Source organism: Genypterus blacodes, unplaced genomic scaffold (assembly GCF_046128005.1).
Source record: "Genypterus blacodes isolate CSIRO-AG114 ecotype Tasmania unplaced genomic scaffold, CSIRO-AGI_Gbla_v1 ptg000156l_1, whole genome shotgun sequence".
Taxonomy (NCBI): Eukaryota; Metazoa; Chordata; class Actinopteri; order Ophidiiformes; family Ophidiidae; genus Genypterus; species Genypterus blacodes.
This window is the reverse complement of record NW_027466957.1, coordinates 4,776,536-4,802,272: the sequence shown is the minus strand read 5'-3', so window position 1 is coordinate 4,802,272 and position 25,737 is coordinate 4,776,536. Positions and strand designations below refer to the sequence as shown.

The 25,737-nt window shown below is 42.9% G+C and overlaps 2 protein-coding genes across 2 annotated transcripts; both read right to left on the bottom strand.

Annotated features, from left to right (window-relative positions):
* Positions 1-1,080: 1,080 nt before the first annotated feature.
* rnf41 (ring finger protein 41) lies at positions 1,081-4,891 on the bottom strand. The gene is made up of 7 exons (XM_076167110.1): positions 4,777-4,891; positions 3,910-3,970; positions 3,711-3,826; positions 3,339-3,610; positions 3,086-3,221; positions 2,716-2,819; positions 1,081-2,612 (listed from the first exon to the last, which is right to left on the bottom strand). Exons 3-7 carry the CDS (start codon positions 3,798-3,800, stop codon positions 2,258-2,260), a joined length of 957 nt encoding a protein of 318 aa, XP_076023225.1. The 5' UTR covers positions 3,801-3,826; positions 3,910-3,970; positions 4,777-4,891; the 3' UTR covers positions 1,081-2,257.
* Positions 4,892-5,531: 640 nt separating this feature from the next.
* On the bottom strand, positions 5,532-24,743 carry ankrd52a (ankyrin repeat domain 52a). The gene is made up of 28 exons (XM_076166170.1): positions 24,560-24,743; positions 23,838-23,921; positions 23,657-23,735; positions 23,460-23,530; positions 23,050-23,250; positions 22,852-22,939; positions 22,547-22,689; positions 21,384-21,596; positions 20,227-20,305; positions 20,013-20,127; positions 19,793-19,875; positions 19,579-19,696; positions 19,412-19,480; positions 19,158-19,298; positions 18,914-18,976; positions 18,660-18,771; positions 18,394-18,465; positions 18,080-18,281; positions 17,900-17,987; positions 17,689-17,806; positions 17,213-17,432; positions 17,022-17,109; positions 16,822-16,905; positions 16,584-16,729; positions 16,257-16,339; positions 16,091-16,173; positions 15,850-15,941; positions 5,532-15,534 (listed from the first exon to the last, which is right to left on the bottom strand). The coding sequence occupies exons 1-28, from the start codon at positions 24,584-24,586 to the stop codon at positions 15,263-15,265; spliced, it is 3,234 nt and encodes a 1,077-aa protein (XP_076022285.1). The 5' UTR covers positions 24,587-24,743; the 3' UTR covers positions 5,532-15,262.
* Between the last annotated feature and the right edge of the window lie 994 nt (positions 24,744-25,737).

The window sequence follows — 25,737 nt, the reverse complement described above, 5'->3', positions numbered from 1 at the left end:
ATTGGATCCCAAAGTAAAAGTTAATGGCTAGAATATTTATGTAGTTCTGAAAAGCCAGGAAGTTAGAGTGTGAAAGTGCAGTGCAGTGCAGTGGTGAGTCCAAGGCGGAAGGTTGCCATGGATCTTCTAAGCTCTATTGTAGAGTCTTGCTATTGGCCCAATGGTTTCCTTTGTGGCGAGAGACTAAATTGGGAGACAATAGGATATTGTTAAAAGAATGATGCATGTAAGTATGTGTCGGAGACAGTATGGGTGAGATATAGTCTGATGTTGTTGTTAACATGCAATTTTTGGATGAGCTTCTTTAACTTGTGAATGTGGTTTCGATAAGTGAGATACGAGTTTAGTATTACTCCAACATACATAGGTTTTCAACCATGTAAGTAATGCAGATCAGAGTTTGAGGTTATGACATCAGGGTTGGAATCAGAAGAGAAATTACAGTCTCAACTGCATATAATAGACAATGAGCATATTTACTTACATTGGGAAGATTAATGGGTACTGAGAGCTATTTTACTGTCTGGCAATCTACTGCAATGTAGTTGGGTTTTGCTTTATTTTTTCACTTTGTCTTGATCTTTAATTTATTTCACCTGTAGGCTGCATGTACATAATGCAGTGCGTGTAAACCATGAGTATCTTGTTTATAGGTTTGCCTAGTATTATCTGTAAGATTGGGTATATCTGGAGTGATACTGGACGGTGCTGGAACTGCCTTGTAACAACCAACCACACAACAGAACGACGTATAGACGATAACAAAGTCGAACAATTCGGCAAAGCAGGATTTCACGTTCCACCGATCACAATGGTTGAGGGATTATGTTGCACAATGAGCACGCAGAGTATAACAGACACAAAAACATGTGGGTGTCTGGCTCAGACAGGAAAGGAGAGTGACTCAGGTTGAGGCAGTCACTCCCCTTTCCTCTGACAAAGTTTCATCTTTTAACTTTCTTTTTTCTGTGTAGATCACTGATGACATGATGTGGTAAAATAAGGAACTGCATTTTGTTTACCTAATTTAGAACATGCTAAATTGAAACTCTTAACATCTCACAGAAAGAAAGAAAATCCTTTTTGGATTTGACGTTTATTACTTTCTTGTCTGTACAGCACGGTACATAGACACAATAAAATCATTAACAGTGGAAAAGTAAAGGGTACAGATGCATCCGTCAACTGCCGCTGGAGGCTTTTATACCGATCATCTGATATCCTATTTGTCTCACAACAGCTATACATAAGTAATGGTGCAATATTTATCGCTTAAAAGCAATTAGAGTGTCTTTACAAAGATCTTTACAATCTCCAAGCTGTGGCTTTATATTGATATCTCATTGAACTGATGTCTGCTAACTGTAAAGAATAGGAAGATTGGCGTCTACATTGCATCAACAAAAATCAAGGACCACCCAACATATAAGTGTGAAACATTTTCAGTCAAATGAATCGAAAATACATTGGTAAATCCCCAAAGTTCAACTTCAATTTCAACACTTCAACTGGACCCAACATACTGACTATTTACAACTGAGGCGTTCAAGAAAACACAAAATCTATAATTCCTCCGGCAATGAACTTCAAATGCACTGAAAAAAGGCAAATTTACATACATCAACTGGTAACATTTTCAAGCATCTTCATGTAAAAGGCAACGTAATAAATAAAACATAAATGGCACACGAGCACAATGTTTCCCCTGAAACGATCAAAGGAAACTAAATACTAAAGCAAGCACGAGAGAATGTTCTGATTTCAACATCCCCGGAGACAAGAACACAAGCCGACTAAAAAGAACCAAAACAAAACAAAATCACAGTCTAATTACAGTGACAGGAATGAGAGAATGGTGCTCAGAATTCAATATAGTATTTGTATTTACAAGCATTTATACAACTGAGGACATTAAATGGGGGTTCAAGCTTATTAGTATACTTTGACATGAAGCAGAACAATCAGATCATATAATGCACTACGAATTAAGTTATAAACCTTGTAAACATCACATCTTACCATCTATCTTAGATATCTGTCAGATTAAGTTTGTATTTGCCAGGTTCATAATGTAGCCGTCCTTACTTTAAGGCATAGGTATCAAGCTTAAGAGTGAACCTCTTATAAAACTTCTGTTTAATGAGCCAGATTTACTCGGGAGGTTCCGCTACAGCAAGGAGAACCTGCTCATCACATCAAACCCCCAAAACAAAAACGTCCCCACTTGTCTCTGGGTCTGCTCGGCTCGCCGCTCGGGTTAAAGGATCTCTTCCACTCCATGAGCGAAGATCATAACCAGGCCGGGCTCCAGGATCATATCCTCGCCCATGTGCTGATTCTCGCAGGCCATCACCACCACCGCCTGTTTGCCGGGAATACGCTTGGCGACGTAGTTCTCGTAGTAGCGCCTGTTCATCTGCCGCGTCTCCAGCGTGGCCAGTCCCTGTGGCCAGTTGCGTTCGTGGGCGTTCTCGATCAGGTCGTTGACGATGGAGAGGGGACAGCCGCTGTCGATGAGGGAGCGTTTGATGACCGCCTGGAGCACAGCGTCGGGGGTTGAGATCATGCCGCCCCAGCGTGTCACCCTGGCAGGCTGCATGGAGTTGACCCACCTGTAAAATAATACAAAATACAGGGATCAATCCAGGAAAATGAGCTGAAACTACCTCTCAAAGATGACTCAAGAGTTAGAGAGGAGGAAGCCATTTCACTTACTCCAGGATCTCATTGTACTCGATGCTCTCTTCAAGGTTTTGCAGGTTTGGGTTTGCACTGCGGATTGCTCTCATGTAGGCTTTTAGCAGCTGTATGTCCCGTTTCTGAAAAGTATGAAGACTGTCTTCAGTGACAACGCTCACACATAAATCACACCATCACCACACACATCCCCCACTCAATTTGTGCATTCCTTCAGCAATACAGGCACAATGAAAGAATGTACAGTTTTGGCGTATGCTTAAAGTTACAGAGCGAGACGTGCATTTGTAACCATGGAGACGAATGATTCCATGCAACAGATTTCAGGCTGAGGTGTATAAACTATAGATGTTGGTGTATGAATATGTCCAAGACCAAATGATCTTACTTGTTCCCCCAACTGGTGCTTATGTTCTGCTACAGTTTTCTCCAGGTCTGAAATCTTGGTTTGTTGCTGCTGGACAACGCTCCGCAAATGCTTGATGCAGTTGTGGTTGGGTTGCTCATCTTTGGGCATCTCAAGCCTGAAAGTGAAAGTAGCAAAGTAGGAATTGAAGAACCCAGTGAACGGTGGAAACATTGTAAAATGCAGAGACAATCACGGGAAATACTTTTAGTAACGAAGCAACGCAACCACTCACCCACATCCCTCATCACAGTTGACGGGCCGTTTGGGATTGTGCTCACAGTCCTTCAGGTGCGACTGCAGCTGGTCCAGCCTGAGCGTGGCTGTACAGCCGAAGCCGGCGTTGTCACAGCCGATCTGGAGTTTAGACAGCATGTTACGCATGATGCGGGGCACCGGCCGGAGGTGAGCTAGAGTCACTACTGTGCGGTCAACAGGACATATCTGCTGCTGTGCAAACCACTGCGTTATACAGGCATTGCAGAAAGCATGCTCACAGTGTGGGGCCTGCAGGAGAGATGGAAACGTGAACATGGAGGCCAAAACACATCAGGAAGAATCAAGGAAAAAGCTGATACAATTGACACTCAGGGGGTGAGAGGCTTACCTGCACCGGCTCTTCTAACACTCCACTACATATCGGACACAGCAGGTCTTCGTCCACCTCACCCTGGAACCTGGTGATGTCGTACCCCATGGTACATTACTGGGACCCGCAACCTCCTGGGGACAAACGATCAAGTCAATTAAAATTCCGAACCGCTAAATTCTCAGAAGATATATCTGACAACATGTTTGAGACCTACCTCACTCACAAAAGGCATCCAATGCTTCCATTCAGCTTTCAGTGTATTGACGACTGACAACCTGCGACAGTGAACAAGATAAGTCATTTCAAACATGAGTGGTTAACAATGTGAAATATCTGTAAGCAGATACACAATTGTTAAAAGTCACTCAAACCACATTCAGGCATACTCTAACTGAACAACACTCAATTTCAACTCAATGTGGCATGTCTAGCTAATTAGATGAGACTCAATCAGTGGCTGTAATCACAACCTGACCTAAACAGGCACTTAAGGCAGATACTTAAACAGATAAACCTCTGTACTTAGATTGACCACCCCCCACCCCCAATATCAAATCAATAATGGTCACTCGTAAGTGATAAGACAATGACCAAAGCAATTCAAGCAAACCGCTTCTGTCCAACTCGATATTACTCCTCTAAAAGATGCGGTGGTATCTCCGGTTGTCGTGACAGACAGGCAGACGGTGGATCCTGCTGCTGTCTCGGCTCACTGCTGGCTGACCTCGTTTCTTTGCTAACAACTCTAGCTATGAAGACTTAATGTATAGGAGACTAAAATCATACTTGGTTGTTTATATTTCGCTAAAGTGCTGGTTTGAAAGGATTTTGTCGGTCTAGAACAACCGCCAACAAACAAATAAGCACCGCTAACGCCCCGGACAGCCTCGGGTCGTCAGGTAGTAAATGTAGCTAACACATGCTAAGTAGCTAGCCCGGGTAGCAGAGCTGGTTTCCTTTACACATTAGCTACTGAGCTAACCTGATGGAGCCAAGTCCGGCCTAACTACCTATACAAAGGAACGACTTCCTGTAACGAGCCGCATTAGAGTAAAATATCGTAACTGACAGACGGACTTACTTGAATAGGATATTGGCCAGGTTCTAATCACAATTTTTATGTATTTTCAAGCGTCCTACTGATACTGGTTGCTCGCTAGCCACGTCTAGAGGCTACTACGCTTCACCGTGTTGACGCTACGCACGGGGTGATGACGTCATTACGCAAAACCGACCCTCGTGATTGGTCAGTGAGAAACTAGCCTCAAGTTATTTTTCACATTAATTTATTTTGTTTCTTTTATTTGCAACTGTGTGCTCAAACCAGTCCGTTTTAACATATAGTTGAATAGGTCATTTTACAAGTAGTTGCGAAACACTTCACACGATTCCAATCGTCAATGAAAATTTCCAATTAATTCCAAATATTAGTTTTTGGGAATATTGTAAAAGCAAAACTACCGTAACTATAATGACCTGAGAATAAATGTTAACTGAAAAATTTAACTTTTATTAGCAGAGGAAATGTATCAATCAAAACCTCTGGACCAAAACCACCATCATGTTTTAGGTCAATTTAGTCACTGTGCTTAATTTACCCATAAATTTTTATTTTCAATCAAAGTACTCCACCATGACAGTCTTTCATCTATTTCAATTTCATTTAGGTATTTCAAGGGTATTCACTTTTGGAACCAGGTAACACTGCTGTTAAAGAGGAAGGAAAGTAGTAAAGAATGATCGAGTCCAAGATATCATTTGTTCACATGTCTTATAAGGCTTACATATTATAGTTTAAACAAAATGAAGGACAAAAATGACTCCAGACCCAGTAAATATTTAGCAATAGCACTTTATTGAACACAAACAACCCTAAGCCACAATACTGAATGACAAGACCAATTGGCTGCAGCAAACATTTTATAAAATAGATTCAGATGTCACTAAACTCTTTTTTTCTTTTAATGTCAGAAAGACAGATGCAGGTTTTTCCAAAACAGTGAACGATCTTTTACATATTTAACATTTTTGTAACAAATTATTCACATGTTCACACAAAGGAATAACAAGGCAAAGTGCTTTCAGGATTGCATTGTCGATAAAACTAAACAGAAACGAAATGAATGGCTTGAGGTTTAGGTGAGACAGCAGGTGATTGGGGTGGGAGGGGTGGGGGTAGTGGGTAGTGGAGGTGTGGGTGGGTGGAGAGGGTGGGGGGGCTGGTCCTGTCCTAGAGTAGGCTGTGAGAGGGGCCCTGGTCAGAAAACCTCAAACCTTTCACCTTGTCCGGTACCCCTTAAGTTGTCAATTTTGAGCGTAAAACGATGGGGGCAGTGTGGAAAATTTGGTTTGGAGTGGACAGATGGGGATCGAAGGCATACGGCTCGAGGGGCTCAAACTCGCCCCTTTTACAGAACAACAAATCCACCTCACATCTTCCAAATGACAATGTGGAATCAAGACCAACTGCAGGGCAATCAATGGCTGACCCAGAATATATGAAGCTGTAAACATTGAAGTATACTATAGGGCTAGACAGTTTTCGTATATGCACAAGAGGAAACCAAAGAAGGTAGGTGTAATTAAAGGAAACAAAGCCAATGCATGATTATAATTCATTTTCCAAAGATGATTCCTCTGGCCGCGCACCACTGAATGTTAAAGGGGATAGACGATCATCAGAATCTGCATCATAACATTATCTGGCTTCACATTCCAGTGGTATTTTGTTGTATAAATGCTTCTCATAAATATTTTTTTTCACGTCAAATAGACATATACACATACATCACAACCAAGCACACTTTTTACCTATAACTACCATTGCTTATGATAAATCTGTATTCCTGTAATGTGAATAGATTTTTTTTAAATGTCAAACAGGTGGTGAGACAAACAATACTCAAGGCTGCAAAACAAGGAGGTAGGAGAAATGCTACTGAAAACAGCAAGTGACGCTTAGAGGAGCTTTCACTCAAAACAACTCTGACATGTATGAGACATCGGCTGGACTTCTTGAAACATGCTAGTGCCACAGGTGGTAACCCAGTCAGCCTGCCAGCAACAGTGCAAATCTAACAAAAAAAAACAAAAAACACAGAGAGGAACTCTGACGACTTGGTATTTAAAGTGGAATATTGATCCGACCAGTTTTAGCCAAATGTTAAGACGTTCTACAAAATCAGCAGATCAACAAAACACAATTTTTAAACGCAGCTTTTCTCAAAACTCTGACACTGACTGGGGTAGCAGCTGTGATGTTTCACTGACTGAAGAAATCTTTGTGGGCCCATGTGGCCTGAACAAAATCTAAAATCGTGTCTTCGCCCTACATTACTAGACTGGTCATATTCTTGAATTGGCTAATCTCAACAGAGTGAGTTCATTGGTCCTGCTGTCATCACAGGTCTAAAGACCACCCTGCTGGTGATGGCATTGACTCCTTTACACACAGTAGAATAGTATATTTGCAGATTTGTAAATGAGGTAATCAGAGTTAGGCTAAATAGGGAACCCTGTCATAGACACACATGCCCACTCCATTCACCAGCAAATCAAAATGGTTTCCTCAATGGGCCAGAATTGTGGAAAGGTGAAATAAACTTTGGAATGTTGGGTGGACAATATTCTTTTCTTGTGAAGGTGCACTGTGAAACTATTTGATTGTAACTCATCACATGCCCTGATCCAGAGTCCTTCCACTCATAAGGGCTCCTTAATATTTGCCCCAGATAAGCCACTCAAAGGAGAACAGGCAGCCCATTATCTATATATATATCATTTTTTTCCCCATAAATTTGCAAACAAAGTAAGGCTGCCTCAGCCGCAGACCAATGCCTGCTTTCATCCAGTTGTGAGTGGATTGTTATTAGCTAGTGAGTTTCAATTGGTTGACAACATCTACAGTGAAGCAGACTAAACATAAACACATGAAAGGGACTAACACTAATAAAATGTCACAAAACATGCAGTATACATCCTTTCCTACAGTAGGCTATTCCTGTTAGCACATTCAGGGGGGGGGGGGGGGGGGGGGGTCCTAATGGGCAATTTCTCTGATATGGCTCTGCTTTGGAGTTGTCAAGCTTGGTGTGAGACGACCGCTACTGTGGGCTCACAGAAGGAGCGAGTCGATAAGGTGCTCCATCAGAAGATTGCTGCCCTAGTTCACCTGCATAAATACCTTGTGTCATTCAGTTCAATGGGTTCGCTAATAAAACACCGTGACATTTCATTTGTTCTTCCTTCTTGTAAATACATTTTTTCCCCAGACGCATTCCTCTGCTGGTGAAAACAAACGGCACTTTCAAGGGGAATGTTTCTCTAAAACCACAATCACAGGACCTCCAAGTAACAAATTCTGAGAAAACAGAAGGCTATACAGTAGATATAAATCTGGTTTCTTAACTGTACAAGCTTTAGGCTACACACTGAAAAGGGAGGGACACATAAGAACTCTTAATGCTTAACATTGGAAACAAATATAAGGCATTTCATAACTCCTTTTATCCGCATACGTCACTGACAGCAGGTCTAAATATTTTTGAGAAACATTTCATTCGAGGGGGAGGAGGATGCATATACAGCTACACATGCAAATGAACATTTCTATCGGGTATAAACAGGAATTCAAGGAATTCGGTCTAAATCAAAAGTACAATACCATCAAAGTCCATCCATCGGGACAGAAATGCACCTACTCACATCTATCATTTGTGCACGGTCCTTTCTGAGCAGGCAGCTTTTTAACGTTGGATATTGATCACAGTTTTTAAAGAATGGAATATCACACACTCCCACTATCAGACGCCACCTCTCTGGACACAAACTACAGGACCACTGGAATCCTTCATTTGCTACAGAAACGTGACTTTTGGTGTTAACAAAAACGGGCATATTAAATATTTCAACTGAGGAAGCAATGATAAACAAAAGGTTATTGCACTTTTTATCTTTTGTCTATTTCAAACGAGGTCAGCTTGAGAGAAGATGATTCATGCCATAATGCCGTAAGTAAGACAACAAATGTTACGTCACTTCTATAGTATGATCACACTGTTATTAACACTGCACACAGCTACTACTGCAACCCTACTTTTTGTCAGTCTACCTAAGAACACAAAACAATCTCCACAATCAATTTTGCAGCACAGTCACAACACACAGCTTGCCAAAAACGTAATCACTCGATCTCCAACGCGTGTACCATATCAACGTCGCAACCTTTGACTTGGATTTGCGAAATTACTAGTCATTTATATCAAATAGGTGAGAAGAACAATCAGAGGAAACTCGTGAAATCCAGACGGTGGCCTTTCTACAGTTAACGTGTTACTGACAATCAAACCGCAAGCTTTCTGCACTCGAGCGGCGTCGGGTGTTTTCCCTCGTGTACTACATGCCGAAAATTTTGCAGAGGCTCTTTCGCCGCGTGCCGTTGGGAGAGCAATGTGAGAGCAATGTGAGCCCCGAGGTGCCTTCTTTGGATTTGTGCTTTCGTACTTTTTGTTCCCCGTCCGTTTTAATGTTTGGTGTGCCCCGGAAATCACATCAGTAATGTGCAACTTACTCTGCCACCCGAAGGGGAGTGCTCAGGTATTTTAGGCTTTTGAACTCAGATGACATAGGGTTGAAATAATCATGCTCTGAGGGAATATCAGCCTAAAACTACTGTAGTATGTTCATTGTAATTTCTTTTTTTTCCCCCAATATAAGGCTTGCGGGAAATACAAATGGAAGACCGTACCTTTCGGTAGTAACAAAGAAAAGGCACCATGCCACCACTGTGCTGGATATTACACAGCTCCTATTGGTGGGGAGGGGGGAGGGGGAGGGGGAGGGGGGGGAATTAATAAGCGAGCGTCCAGGTGGGGAAGGCGGTCAAACTACCGTTGGTGATACAATAAAAATGTATAGTCTTGACTTGTCGAGGTAAAGTTATATAGCTACCTTCATCTTCTCCCACTTCAAATTAGACTGTACCCTGCACCCTATAATGATTTGCACCAGAAAGAGAAACATGTTGAAATGGGGTTAACTATGCTTTTCTGTTCTAAACAAAGAGACTTGTGCATGTGTAGAGCAAACATGCATATATTGAAAACAACTCTCACACACACGCACACGCACACACACACTACAAGAGAGAAATCTATACGACTGGCATCAGGGTTGGGGCGAAAAGAAACAAAAACAAAGAACAAATCACAGAGGATCAACGTCAGCATCATCACACAAAAGATCACTGATGAGGTAAAACTGCAGGTCCAATAAAAGTACAAAGTGCAGTTTGCTGCCTCTTTGCAAGGTAGGAAACATGAGACATCTGCCGACACTAACACTTCTGCGTAGATACATTTCTGTTATAGGCTGGTTTAAGCAGAATTACACTACCCACAAGGAGATGGATCAGAAGATTTTTTATGTCTTTGTTAACATAGCTGTACAAGCGCTCTCGCTAAGAATTTCCTTTCCGTCCGTCTGTCTGTATATATTCTTTTTTTGAGGTACACCACTTTTATCCCCAGTGTTTATTTGGCTCTGGATAACAGAGAAGCCAAATTTGATTGTTTGAGTGAATTCTGAATTCATTCGTTCACAGTGGCAAATATGGCGTTATCCTATCCTCTCGGAACAATCTCTGCACCGTGGCAACCTTGAGCTATGTGCTACCCCCATTTGATTTGTGTGCTTCTTGACAACCGAAGATGTCTGCAAGATCAAAAATTAGCCGTGAATTGAACAATTGCGACCAGAGTAGCGTAACTCTACGGATGATGCGACGTGTCAGGTACTGCCAGGTATCGTTTCCTTTTCAGCTTTTAAGGCAAAAGGCTCAACAGTGGATCAGTGTTGAATTGATATTTGCCATTTATCAGCGTTACTTCAAGTAAGAACCGAGACATCCATTGAGGCAAATCAATTCTATACTGTATATACCATGCTTATGTGGACATCAAAAACTTTTTTTTTTATCTTGGTAACACACACATTATAAACCACCTTATTATACACACACACACACACACACGCACACACACACACACACACACACACACACACAACCTAGGGGATTGCTTTGCCAATACCAAAGGGACTAAGAATATCCTTTAAAAGTGTCGAATTATAAAAGACTTGTACCAACATCAAATTTTAACTAATACTTGCATTTAAAGTTCTACTATTTCATGCACGTGTTTATGTATTGTTTTTCTTTGACTAATATAATTGGCAAAAAAGACATGCAACTCCAAACAGAAAAACGGTAATAATCCTGTCTAAATCGGAATAAGTTACGGAACTAGTAAATATCGTTAAATGTCTAAAGGCAAATAAAGGTTTCTATGGCACTAAATGGGTGTAGCTTAGGTGCATTTTTGTCAAATATAGGCTATTTTATGAGTATGTGTGATCATATCTGCACTAGTCCTAGTTGTCTTTCTTGTTTTTAACTGTACTGTAAGGCAATCTCAATGGAATGGATGAACATGAACGTTTAAAATTCAATCGGACCTCTCGTCCTGTTTACCTTGTAGGCTACACTCCACACAAACACAGAAGGAAAAAAAAGAAAGAGCGATATTACACAATAGTAGGCCTATAGTCCAACAATAATGCCAAAAATCCTATCCGGACGCCCAACGCAGGAAGACTACTACACAAACAATATGTAGAGAATTAGGTTATTACATGCTACCTGTATAATTCTATCTATGCAAGACAAATGAAGAGCAAACAGCTTAAAGTCGGGAGAAAGCAAACTGTCCTGCTCTAAAACTGACCTACATTCATTTCAGTCAGAAAAATTCATGGCTCAGATTTGATGGTCAAGACTGTAAACTTCTAGAAAATATGCATAAATCCATTGCTGCTTTACTCCAGAGGTCTTCCACCTCGACACATTTTGGCAAACAGGCCTCGTTTGTGACCAAAGATTCAAACATTGAACCCGCATTTAAATCTTCCATTGGCATTTATGCAATGATTTACTGAAATTGGCCTAAATGGATGGCAGTGCAATATTTGTGCTGCACACAATTACACACACTCTCTATTGCTACAATTGAACCGTTCATTGCTTTCTGTTGGACTCCAGGTATTAGTATATGCTCCATTTGTTTTAACTGTTATATCAAAATAGTGATCTAGCGCAACGCACAAATCACTCATTAAATCACTGGTACACACATAAAAAAAAAAAAAGCATGTATAAGAATACTGCGATGCGACAAAACATTTCAGTTACGACGTAAATTGCAGGGGGCGACGGCTCCCTTTTCTGGTCAGATAAGGACATCGCTAGAGAAAAGATCCCTGCCAAAACGGAATCCGTCTGACAGCACCTACACATCGGCAGAGACAATATGTAGAACATTTTGAGGAGCCTGAGGTGTCTGCTGAATCACTGGACTGACTTCAAGTGACTTTGGTCAGATTCTGTAGTGTTAACAGTAGGCTGGGTAATGTAACCGTGTCACTTTGTTGGGCCGGTTGCCCGAAAAATAGCAATGAAAAAGTCAGCGGGCAGTGGACACTTTTCCCGAAAGTGTTTGGAACACACGTTGTTTTCCTGTTAGAACGCAGTTTTTGTTACAGCCTTCGTCTTGTCTTTTGCAAACCCTATCTTCCTGTATACAGCAGCAACACACATGCATGTAAACACAAGTACATACATTACATCTGCTCTAGTTTGCACAATTAGAACCTGAATGTACTAAAGTGCGTGCTCGACTATCTAATTAAGTGCAGTGGGACTGGCGTTAGAAATGAACTATGTTATGGAACATCCCGCCACAAAATGTAGACACAATTTTCCTGCTGAGATCACCGATTGGATTGATAAAATTTTTGCCTGCTACTTCAGCACAGATCCTGAGATTACAAAAGTTACGAACCTATCCCTAAAAATTAACAAGAAACTCATTGTTCTTCTGATCAGTACAAAATGATCAGAAGAACAAAGAACCGGGGGGGGTGGGGGGGTGGGTTGGTGATGGTGGGGTCACCAATTAGATCCATTCCAATTCAGTTCGTAATGGAGGTCAATTGAAATGCCGACTACAACTCTAGACTCTGAAAACAAACTGAAATGGAGTAAATGTCAATGACGAGAATATCAAGTAAAATACAAAATGAAAGACTTCTTGCGGGAGGGTGGGGGGGTTGTTTTTAACAGCATTGTCTAGTCTAAGTCCTAACCCTTCATCCAAACTTCAGCTAATGTGTGCATTGTGCCATTTCATTACCAATCAATATGAAATTATCACGCCAATGAAGATTATCCGACTCGGTGTAACTTCACCACCAGCAGATGGTAAAAAGAGAAACAATATAACTGGAAAGCTAGATTTTAAGTTACAAACAGCTCTAGTGGTCCAATACAATCATCTTTAGTATGCTTAGTACCAGAAATGGATGGAGACAATAAAATCAGCATTAAAAGCACAAATATTTGGATTTTTGCTATTCCTGAACTCTAAACAAACGGGTATTGGCCTAGGCAATTTTCCCTCTCTCTTTCCTCTTAGCCCTGTTTGCTGGGGTACGCTTTAAGAGACATAAACTCCATGGTAACCGTTGATGCCTGGGACACACGACGTTGTATATGCCGGGCAATTGTTTTTGTTTTGTTTGTTTTTTTACTTCCCCCCTGCTAAATACTATGCTGCAACTGTAGTTCAATGCTGTTGCTAATCGATCAAAGGGGCGGAAAGATAAATCAGTCTAAGGGCTTTGTTGTCGCGCTCTGCCATTACACGTTCCGACTGAAATAATGAGTTTACGGAAGGCATGGGTCAAAAAGGCATTTCATGAGATGCCGCGAAGGCAATCCAGTGCATTTTGTGTTGACACTGACGGTAAAAATGCCCGGCACACACAGAGCCATTCGTTTAGTCTTTAGGTAAGTTGTCATGAAATAATAAAAAGGAAAAAGAAATCAAAAACATTCCAAGGAAACAAAAGCCCTTGTGACAGTGATTGTCTATTCAATAACGTTAATATAACAAAGGCCAAAAAAAAAAAAATATTGCTTGAAAACTGCCCAATAAAAAAAGCAGACAATTCTCTTATCTTTTCAGAGTTTACCACCGAGAAGCTGAGACGAGAGAGCTATTAGATGTTTACGAGACTAGTTCATCAGCTCCTAGAAACACTCCTAAAGTAAGAGTTTACCACAATGCTGATGGCCGGTTTCAACTTCATAATCACAACAAAACAAAAAAGAAAAGAGAAAACATTGCGAGTGCCTAAACACCAAAACCGATCGCTCTCTTTTGATAATTAGGCCTTTCTAATTCTGATCTCTTTGAAAGAAAAAAAAGGAAAAAAAGGAAAAAAGAAACACTGTTTTAAGAGATGGGAAAGGAATTGAAATGGCTTGTTCATTTATGTGCTCAGATATATGATGCTTCGATGAGGTGTTGTTGGCAGATATTACTAGTAAAGCCTTCATCTACAAATAAGCAAGGCCTCAGTCAGTCACTATCCTACTGTAGTTCTCTAGTCCTAAAAAAGAGAACGTTAGGCCTACGGACCCTGGGTGAAGATGAAGCAGCTGCTAAACGAGTTGACGAGGTATATCAAGATCTATTGTCTTTCTCTATACAGTACAGTTCATCTCAAATAAATAATTTATAGCCATAGTAGTGTTGATCAACTTTGGTCATAACTTATATGCTTAGAAACATTCTAGCTTAACAAACACTTAGTTTAGCATCTTTAAAACATTAAGTCAGCATTCAGAACAAATCAATGTTAAAATGCTGACCTAAACATGGCCCTCCTTTGTAAGGAGACGTGCTTACGCAATTCAGCAGCATTACCAAATTATCTTTTGTTAAAATGCCAAACAATTCGTACAATTCTAGGCCATTTAAAGTACACTAATGAAATAACAACTCTGTGACCCTTTTCCAAATTTCAGATTGTACTGTAGTACACAAGCATTGCACTCTTTTACGCAATTTTTTTTAGATTTTCCCTTGTGTGGTTCCTTCATAAAAATCTAGGCTAACAAACTACTCACAAAAAAAAAAGGGAAAAAAATCGAAAACGAACAAACTCTTTGATCATTCTTTTGGGAAGGCTGTGTGTTCCTCTACAAGGTCACTGCGATGGATTTAAAATGATATGAATTGATTTTATTATACTGAATGATATGGAGAAACAGCGGAGATTTTCATGCTCTTAAATGTCAGTTATAGAATTACGCCAACATGATTTTAAAGGGATAAATGATTTAGTGATGGCCAGATTGCTATTATCAGTTTGGATGCCATACTTTTTTGAGTAACCTTGTAGAGAAATCAACCTCTTAGTATTAAGCACTACTAGGAGATGGAGGAATGGGATCTAATTGCATATTAGGTTTGACTGCACCTCAAGAGAAGACCAAACACTCACGCACGCACGGACGCACAAACACACACATACACAGAGAACAGACATGTGGGTGGGTGCTCTCCTGGTCCTCTGGGCCATGTTAAAGGGAGTGGCCCCCTGGTGGTGATGACGGTGATAGCAGCCGGCTGAGGGGGGGGGGGGGGGTGGGGGGGGGGCAGATGACCTCACTCAGACAGACAGCCATCCAGGCCAACCGGCGCACCGTGACGGTCTTTGACGTAGCCATTGTGGAGCCCGCCGCTGGGCAAGGGGGCGCAGGCAGCAGTAATGCCGCAGTGCTTCAGCAAGTTGAGACCTGGGGATGGGGAGACGGTTGGAGAGGAGCAGGAGCAGGAGGAAGGGTCCCGCTGGGGGAAAGGCTTCATGGTAGAAAGGATCAGAGCCAGGCAGTCAGCGACATCCTTGTTGGGAGCACATGCCAGGGCTGGGGTGTGGCCTGGTCGACAGAATATAGTCAGTTAAAACAAGTGATATACGACTAGAATTCAGAATTCAAATGATTAGACTGGAATTTTTGCTAAAGCTGATAAACAGTGCTGTATTCACCGGCCACGCTGGATGAATAAAACCCATAAGGTAAATGTATTGTAATTGGAATGGATGAATTCCAAGCAGGTTTCTGTCTGCACACATCAACTCTTGTAACAGACTGTAAAATAGGCTAAAACATGAAACTGTATAAGACCTTTAAGAGTTCTATACTCAAAGTCATTACTCTGCAAATCTGGAACAGAACCAAGAAACACCTCACCTTCCTCGTCCACAGCCAGCACAGTGGCTCCTCTACTCAGCAGTGCCTGCACCACCGTAGCCAGGCCGTTACGCGCTGCAAGATGGAGGGGCCTGGAGGGGACAGAGGGGAAAGTCTGAGAAATGTTTGGCAGAGCCACCATTCAAGTATTTTTGAACGCTACAGGCTGAATAAAAACTGAATATGAAGTCATTTGGCTGCCTTTTTTTACTGTTAAGTTAAAAAATAACAAGGTTCTCACATTTGCAGAGCACTGTTGGTGGCATTTATGAGGGTGGGACTGTGGATCTCTCCCAGAATAAGCAGAGCGCACATCTCATGAGCCTGGGCGACACAAAAAGAAGACGGTAACAATGTGTACAGGCGATCTATGACGTCAGAATCTTGTGAGTGCTCTGGATGTGTACCTTGCTGCAGGCCAGGTGCAGGGCAGTGTTCCTGTTGTCATCCAGCAGTGTCAGGTCAGCCTTGGCCCGGTGAAGAAGGATGGCTGCACAAAACCAAGACACAAACCAGCCATGTCCAATCAGAAAGGTGTCTATCAGAAGCAGTTAATAAACCGGCTTCAGCTGTATTAAGCCTGATGCAGACTGATCCCTGTGTGTGTATATTTCTTGCAAAATCGCTACTTAACACAGGTAACAGTTTGCCTTTGTTTTAGTGATTTTAATGTACTGACATCTGTACAAAGAGCAGAGCGTTTCATGCATGTATGAGCTCCTTGGCCTACATACCCACGGTGCCACTGTGTCCCTTGTCGGCAGCCACCATCAGAGCAGAGCGGCCAGTTTTGTCCACTGCATTGATCTCTACTCCGTGACGAAGCACCAGCTGAAGTCCGGCCACATCCTCAGCGAATGCAGCAGCGTGCAGCGGGGTCCTACAGGCGCAAACAGGACAGCCCAAACTCTTAGAGCAAAGACTAAACATTTGTGAAGAGAAACAAATATTTGCCAGGGTGTTATGCCTCACCTTCCTTTGGCATCTCTGATGTTAATCATGTGAACCCCAACAGATTCCAGCAGCCTCTCTGCGGCACTGCTGTGGCCATTCATCCTGCAAACAAGACATCTGACCTTAGAAATGAAATAATGACGTCTAGACGGTTTTTGAGAATAAAACTATTTTGCTTTGGCACACTGAGAAAGTAAAGAAATGTTAGTAACACTCACAGAGCACAGTGCAGTGGGGTGAAAGGGTTTCCCTCTTCATGGATGAATGTTTTAAGTTCAAGTAAAACCTCCAAACAGTCTTCATGCCCTGAGAACAGACACACCAGCATTACAGACGAGAAGTTACTGATTATTTACAACACGCAACGCAGCTTATGCAGGAGTTTTGAGATGAACCAAACTCTGCAAACCTTTGTAAGCAGCCCAGTGTAACGGGGTGTATTGTTTGTTGTCCAGCAATTTTTCTTGAGGGTCCGTTGCTATGGCAGCTTGTACCAGACTGCCCAGGATGTCTGTGTGACCTCTGGATGCGGCATAGTGCAGCGGTGTCCTACCCTGGGTGTCCCGACACAGTGCAGAAGCTTTGTGCTCCAGCAGGGCTGTCACACAGTCATCATGGCCCAAAATCACCTAAAGACAACAACAGGGATGGGTGGCGAGACTTCAGTTACCAACGTGGACAAAAACTTTCTTATATCAACTCTATTCGACATATACACCAACTGTCCTTCATCTCTAGGGACACAAGAGTACTTTCTCATGCCAGTTTCATAGACAACATATATGTCCAGTCCAATAATAAGAAGCTAAGCAGTCATTTCTGTGTCTACACAGGTCTGTAGCCACATTTTAAAGGTGCAACCACTGACTAGCGTTTTTCACCCACCCCTCTGTGCAGAGCTGTGTTGCTCCTCTTGTCCTTGGCATCTGGCAAGGCACCCTTCTCCAGCAGGAGGTGGACACAGTCAGTGTGACCTCCCAGTACAGCCAGCATCAGTGGGGTCCTAAGAGGCACAGAAGACAAACATTTTTTTTCCACCGCTTGCATATTTGGCAAATAAGAGGTTGACACTATAGACATAGACAGAACCACTTACTGGCCGCATTTGTCTGCGACATTGGTAAGATCCCCTTCCTCCCCATAATCAATCATCATACGCAGGCAATCTGCGTGACCATTGGCAGCTGGTTTGAAAAATACAGACAGTGAGAGTTATTATACCGTACAATAACACACTGGGTAACATGTAGAAAATGCATTCTAGCTGAAAGCAGACCTGCAACATGAATCGGAGTCCACATGAGGAGGTTGTCATTGAGGAGACAGGAGGCCCCCTGAGCCAACAGCACCTCCACACAGCGAGTGTAGCCTTTCTGGGCAGCCAAGTAGAGCACAGAACGGCCTGCAGCGTCCTGCATGTCCACATAAGCAGCTGTCTCCGTCAGCACGCGCAGCGCCTGCCAGTGGCCCCGATCAGCCTGGGTTGAACAGACAAACAATGGTCACTATTCTGCTATTTACTTGTGAATAAGAGACCGATTACGCCAACCACTGCAGAGCTGGAGAGTTGGTACAGAGCGAAACACTTACAGCGAGGTGCAGTGGACTGACTGGAATACTGCTCTCTATGTCTCCTAGTGCATTAAAGGACATCTCCAGGAGCTAAAAATAAACCAGGAAGGTGGATTTAATTTAGTTTATCAGCTACACATATTAAAATAAACTATTTTTTGATGCATAAACACAACAGTGACTACTTTTACTTTAACCTATCCAAGTGTCTATCTACATACAGTCTGCTTCCATAAGTGGTGTGTGTGTATTGGTTGCGACATATGAACAAGTTATGAACACACCAGTTCCAGGTTCTGTTTGTTGCCATGGTAAGCTGCATAGTGGACAGCACTGTAACCCTTTGAGTTGACCATTGACGGATCAGCACCGTTGTCCAAAAGATGCTCCAAGCAGCTGTTAATAGAAGACACAAAAGGTCAAGACAAATGCTGCCATTTAATTTAGGGACCTTTATGCAGAGCCAAATAAACCTGATATCTGTTTCTTATGTGGTCGTGGTCAGACGGAGGAGAGGATCCTCTAGAAAAAGACTCACAAGTATGATTCCTTTGCCTCGTCCTCATCATTCTGATGGTTCCCAGAAAACTGACGATCAACTCTGCAACAACAACAAACGGTTGAATTCATTGCATGCATCAAATCTGATAATGTGCAATTCCTATTTGGTAGCTAATACACCGATTACAAACCAGAGTCCTACTTCCACCTGTGCTTTCTCGTCACACTATCATCAATTTAAGCGATTAAAGAAATACGGCACAAATAGGTTTTTCTCCAACCTGCTGAAGGCCTGAGAGGCAGCAGAGTAGTGCAGGGGAGTACAGCCTGTCTGGTCAGGCTCGTTGACCTCAGCGCCAGCGCTCACCAGGGTCACAGTGCACTGGTACCTCCCATTAGCAGCCGCATAGTGCAACGGTGTCCTATGGGGAAGACGCATGGGGAGAGAATACTTCAGAGGGAATACATCATCCGGAATCCGAACTTGTAACAAGTGTGCGGTTATCCGGTGATGCAAACCTAACGGGCCACTCACCTTCCCATTATGTCCCTCTTATTCAAGTCGGTACCACTACTTAAGAGCAAGTTCAGACATTCAACATTTCTGTGAAGTAATTGAAAGGGACATTTCGTTAGGGTGAGAGATGTAGCGACGCGATTTAAGTTGAATATTCCAGTGCCGAAGGGGAATCGGCAGCTTACCCTCCAGAGGCAGCAGCGTGTAGACAGGTCCTCCCAAAGTTGTCCGGGGTGTTTATGTCAAACCCAGCTGATAGTACATGCTCCTTACTCATAGATGAAACTATACTATACAGCTGACCTGCAAGGCAACGAGGAAGCAAGTGGTGTAAACAAATTAGCCATGGTTTACATAGACACTCATCAGTTTGCACATTTCCACAGAACCTTCACAAACCTGAGGAGAGTAACTTGCGACAACAGTCTGAAAACCCGTAGAGCACAGCTAAGTGCAAAGGGAACATTCCATGAATTCCACGTCTGAGAAAACAAGCAGAGGGTTTTGTTAGTCGCTGCATAATCGACATTAAAAATGCCGTCTACTTAAAATCGCAGGACTTATATCAACATGTTTTATAACATCGTGGCGGTGAGACCACTTAAATCATTTCCAATACCTGGCCGTGTCTGCTCCGTTGGTCATCAGAGTGCTGATCAGCAGTTCATGGCCGTACTTAGCAGCAACGTGGAGAGGGGTATTGCCATACTTATCCACACAATCGATCTCCCCACCTGTCGCAGCAGTAAGAAGTGAGTCAAAGAGCCTACACAAGCAGAAACGCCTGTCCTATTGTTAGCCTACAGTTAGAGACGGACGGCAGTCGCACTTACCGTTTTGTATGAGGATCTGAGAACGTGTGAAGCGTCCGTGAATGGCTGCCATGTGCAGGGGGCTCTTCCCTTCTTTACTCTGAAAAGGGGAAACATTACATTTGTGTAAAAGCACTACTTTTACATTGACGACAGTACAGACAGAATGAAACTAGGAGAGTCGGACATGCATGAGCGCCGTCAGATTTACCTAACAAGCTGCAGAAAACAGAGGCCACTACAGTGAATAATGCAGGCAGAAAAACGTCAAAAATGATAATCATGCATTGTATGTAAGACTTCTGTACAGCAGGTCTCACACTCAGCACCTAACTGATACTGTCCAACTTCCATCATGGTGATTATTCCAATTTAAAAATCAATAAATAACAGTGATGGCTCTCATGATAGCGCTCATCTGTTCTGACTGCTTCCCTTTCAACTTGGAAATAAATAGTGTGGCATATTGACCAATGTTATTTTTATCTGAGAGATGAAGAACCCTCATAGGCACAAATGCAACGCTCGGCATGTAGCTTTTATTGTTTATATCTGTAATATTAAATACTTTCTATTGAACAGGGGGGGGGGGGTCTTAAAGTCGTTTAAACATGTGTAGCTAATGTCAATCATGGTTGCAGGGCGAAGGGTGCCGGCACTGTGCAGTACGGCTCACCACAACACTGAAGAGTGACGTGTAGAGAACCATCATTAACCTTATTAGTTACACGTGTGCTAGAATGAGAGACCTGGTTTTCCACTTCATGTCCGTACTCTGTTAGTCTTGCTGGTTAGCCTTAAATTCGGGTTGAAACTGAGGTCATTGCCATAGCTGTGTCTCAACATTTGAAGGCGGAATATGTCATAAATGGACAGCAAGTCCTAAGGAAAAAGTCTAATCAGCCCAAAATAGGTGAATACTCCTGTGTTGGTGTTCCAGCTGATTGAAAACTTAACTGGATTCAATGACGCTCCACTGACTTAACCTATTACTATGTTCCAATTAATACAACATACACACTACCACATCAGGACTTGGTGGGCAATCAAAAATGTAACACTTAATTAATAATAATAATAATAAAAAAAACTCAATAACGGCAGCATACAGAACGCAGTAAAAGCATGTAGAGTAAGCTGGACAGAACACAGAGGTTTCCATTTGGCTCATTTCATACCTGCTGGTTGACATCAGCCCCATTATTGACCAGCAGCTCCAGGCAGAGGGCACCGTTGGTGGAGACAGCAGCCAGATGCAGAGGGGTGTAGCCGCACTTGTTGGGCTGGTTAACATTAGCCCCGTGGTTGACGAGCTCAGTAGCCACAGCTTCCTGCCCCATGTAGCACGCGACATGGAGGGCAGTGTTTCCAAAGCCATTGGGCTCATCAATCTAGTAGAGCAGAGCACACATGTTAGACTGTACCTAGGTTTGGAAAGGAAGGACCTCAGGCATCTCGAGGTGGATTTAAAACGGTCTAATATGTCCGTACAACAACATTTGGGGGAGATGGGAGAATAACAAAGAGCAGTTCAGCAGGATTCAGATTCTAATTAAAAACATTGCCATTGTATTTGACACATATACTCAATTGGCAGTTTTATTTCTTAATTTGCAAAAGCTAATTACCAAGAAGCTGACATTATGAATGATGTCATCGTTGACGCTAATACAGCCACCCTAACAACCGCCCATATTGACATCATGAATGATGTCACAGTTGACATTAATATACCCACCCTGGCAACATAACCACATAATGACATCCTCAATGAAGCAACAGGAACCTTGAAATTCCAAAGAGAAACCCCATGACGAAGAAGAAGCCACTGTCACTGTTGGTCGGACGCCGCAATGCAACTTGGAAGAAATTGGCTCCCAAGTCTGGTAAGAATTTTTTAACACTACTTGATTTAAACATGGCTATGGATTTGAGGCACTTTTGAGAGTGTTGGGGTAAAGGGGGTGACAATGTAAGGGGGAAGCGGTTGTCTTTGAATAGGAAGGTTGCCGGTTTGATTGTGGGCTCCTTCTAGAGAGCATGTCCAACCGCCCAACTGCTGCTGATGTGCAAGTTTGCCACCATCCTGGCATCAGTGTTTGTATGTGAGGTCATTGTAAAGTTCTACGGATAAAAGCACTATAAGCAAACGTATCCTCATCCTCACACACAGATGTGAGGACACCTTTTCCAATATGGTCATTGCTTGTAAGTAACATGACTAATTCATCCCTGGTTTGTCCCACAGTATCAAACTTTTCAGCTAGGGAAGTTTGAGTTTTTTTTCGAATAGGCAAAATGCGCCGCTCAGTTGCCAATACTTCCTTGCGAAACCACTCACCTCTGTCCCCATCCTCAGTAGGTATTTAACAATTTCGATGTGGCCACTTGCAGCAGCGGCATGGAGAGGTGTGTAGCCCTGCTTATCCTTGCAGCTTTTGTCTGCACTGCGGGACACCAGCAACTTCACCACCTCCACATGCCCTAATGAAGACAACACAAACAAGAGAAAGCTCCTTAGCGTTAGGAAATCACAATATATTAATGTTAAGAGGAAAAATGGCTCGACTGTGGCATCCCACAGCAATACAGGTCATTGGCTCAGTTGTAGACAACTAAATTGGGAAGAATTTAAAACCTGCTTACCCAAGTAGGCAGCACAGTGGATAGGCTGCCTCTCCTTCTTATCAATGGCACTCAGGTTGGCCCCTTTGTTCAGAAGCAGCTTCACCATCTTTGAGAAGAAGTGCAAATAAATGTTTAAATACATAGCAAGCGCACTGCTATTATTTCCTCAAAATTTAAAATAACACGAACAGGCGAGGCTGCCGTGCCGAGTCTCACCTCCAGGAAGCCGCTCTGAGCTGCGTGGTGCAGGGCAGTCCTGCCGGTGCGGTCTGCCATGTTCAGGTTGCTCAGCTGGGTGAGCAGGGCCTCTGCACAGCGTGAGGCACGGTTGGCAGCGGCCACATGCAGTGGTGTCTGCCAGAACTTGTCTCGAGCGTTTGCCTCTGCTCCACGCCGCAGCAGCAGACCCACTGCTCTCTGGGGAGGAGGAAGCAATGGAAAAGAGCTTGAAAATACATCATCTCTGCATTTTGCTGCATTCGCCCCCCAGCGCAACATTCGGATGCATAAATGCCAGAATAAATCAGCAATCACTGTAAGCACACTCCATAAGGGAATCAGGGCCACATTAATCATAATTAGATCCTTTAAAGAGCTGAAATAGAATCACTCGTTGCATTGCTTACTTCATTCCTGGAAGCGGCTGCCCTGTGCAGTGGGGTCAACCACACTTGGTCTTTAGCATTTACACTGGCACCTAGGAGACAAAGGGATCAACCATTATAAGAGAAAGAAAGTGAAAGTAAAAGAATGCAGCCATATTGGAGGAAACATCTGCCACATTCTTAATGTTCTGGGGAGGAAGACATGCATGGCCTCTCACCTGATTCAATGAGGAGGTCCATGGTGTGGACGTCACCCACACAGGCAGCAGCATGGAGCGGCGTGCGGCGCTCTTGGTCCTATAGAAGGAACATGTTAACATTCAGCAGATCATGGCTTTTGCATGTTTATTACAGGATCTACCTGGTTAATGACTTGCACTTTATCTGCAAAATACGTACCAGTGCATTGACATCCTCCTTTTTGTGCAATAATAGTTGAACTTCTTCAGCATTACGATTGAAGATGGCCTGGACCAGAGGAGGCTGCAATACACACAGATTCATTAACAGCTCGTTAATGCTGCATTAAAATAAAATGTTGTCGTTCACGTTAGCGACTCTCCGGTGCGAGCAGTCGGAATGTAAACGTTAGCGCCATTGCTGTTTATTTAACGTGCAGGAAAAATCATCTAATGCGATTAATTCTGCAGATTAACGATTATTTATAATGAGAATCGTTTAATAGCGTTTAGTATTAAGTGCGTTCCTTGGAATTGAACGAGCGAGATGGTTGCTTCACTCCCAACAAATAGACGGAGCCGTAGCTGAGGCCTGCAACAGGGCCGTTGTCTTGCATTCTGCAGAGCATTGCTAGTCAGGCGGCTCAGGCTAATTCTGCCATGAAGCTGGCCGGGACCCAGAGCAGGGGCCTAGACAACAGCAGCAGCGGCACGCAAAAAGGCAGAACGCTAACATCGCCATTTGCACAAAAACAGGTACATTTCACATTTCTGATCACGCATATATATGCTAACATTACCACGCACCGCCAAACGGCAAATGCAGGGGAAAACTAGCCCTAGCTTGGATAACTCGTCGTATGTTTCGCACTTAAGCGGGTCTCTTCCAGTAAATAGACTGCGCCACAGCTCAAACACGGAGTTCTTTTCTTTTTAACGCACCTGGTCTACAATATTGAGTACTCCCATCTCCCAAACTCAGCCAGGACGGAGCTCCTTCATGAGGATTAAACTTCGAGGTATATTGCGGTGCGCTACTGTATCCACTGTTCAGACTACACCCATAACTGGTTACAAACACAAATGCGGGATTGATCTGTCACTGTTGTTGTCCGTATCCAGTGTCTGTTCTGACGAGGGGAGCTACGGCCCTGTTGGTCCGCCTACAGGCGTGGCGGTCTGCTTTCGGCCCGATCCCCTGCAACAGCGCCATCATGTGGTAGAAATACGCCACTTCACATTACATTGCCTATTATTTTTGCTTCAGGATCTCAGTTCTCCTTTCTTTCTTTCTCTCTCTCTTTCTTGCTTTCTGCCTCGCTTCGAAAAAAGTAAAACAATAGTAATAATGAGTATAATAATAAAAACACAAACATCTTTCTTCTCTCTGTTTCTGTATAAAAAACAATCTCCAAAATGTCCCATAACTGAATGCGCACTTTCTCCAAGAAAAATATACAACAAAAAATGAAATGCAACAATTACTTTTCTTCCACCAAACATGGCAGATGTCCTCCCAAAACATGTCTGCTTCTGCCAAATGCGGCAATGTTTTTACTCCGACACACAGAATAACATCCTCATATCCATTAATGATTATGTTCTTTTAATCTGTGCAAATCTGTGTGATGTTTTATCTTTGTACTGCTTGTCTCTGTGGCTGGCTGCAGCAGTTTGACTGGTACAGGCTCTCTTTTTCCTGTCTCCCTGCCTCCTCCTCACACTGTTTATGGCTGACTGCTGGAGTCGACAACAACCTTCCAGGAGCAGCAGCCCGCTCTGTGTTGTGGCTCAGTGTGGCAAGTCTCACCTTGCTGCAAGGCTGCTCCGTGATCCTCTGATATCATCTGCTATCAGTATCTGCAGATGATACGAGCCTTCAGTTCTCTTCTGGCCAGTGGTCATTTGGCTTGTGTCATCAACATCTGCAGGCTGTCTGTAGGAAAAGCATTTGAACTCCTCAACCAGCTGCCAGTTTAGACTTCAGTCACCCAAGCTTGACGAAATAAAATAAATGTTGTTGTTAGTATTTAGAATAATTTCTTGTTGTCCATCAATAGTTCTCCACCAACAATAGGGCCTGAAAGATGTTTGCTAGAGGTTTTGCTAGATAAAATACA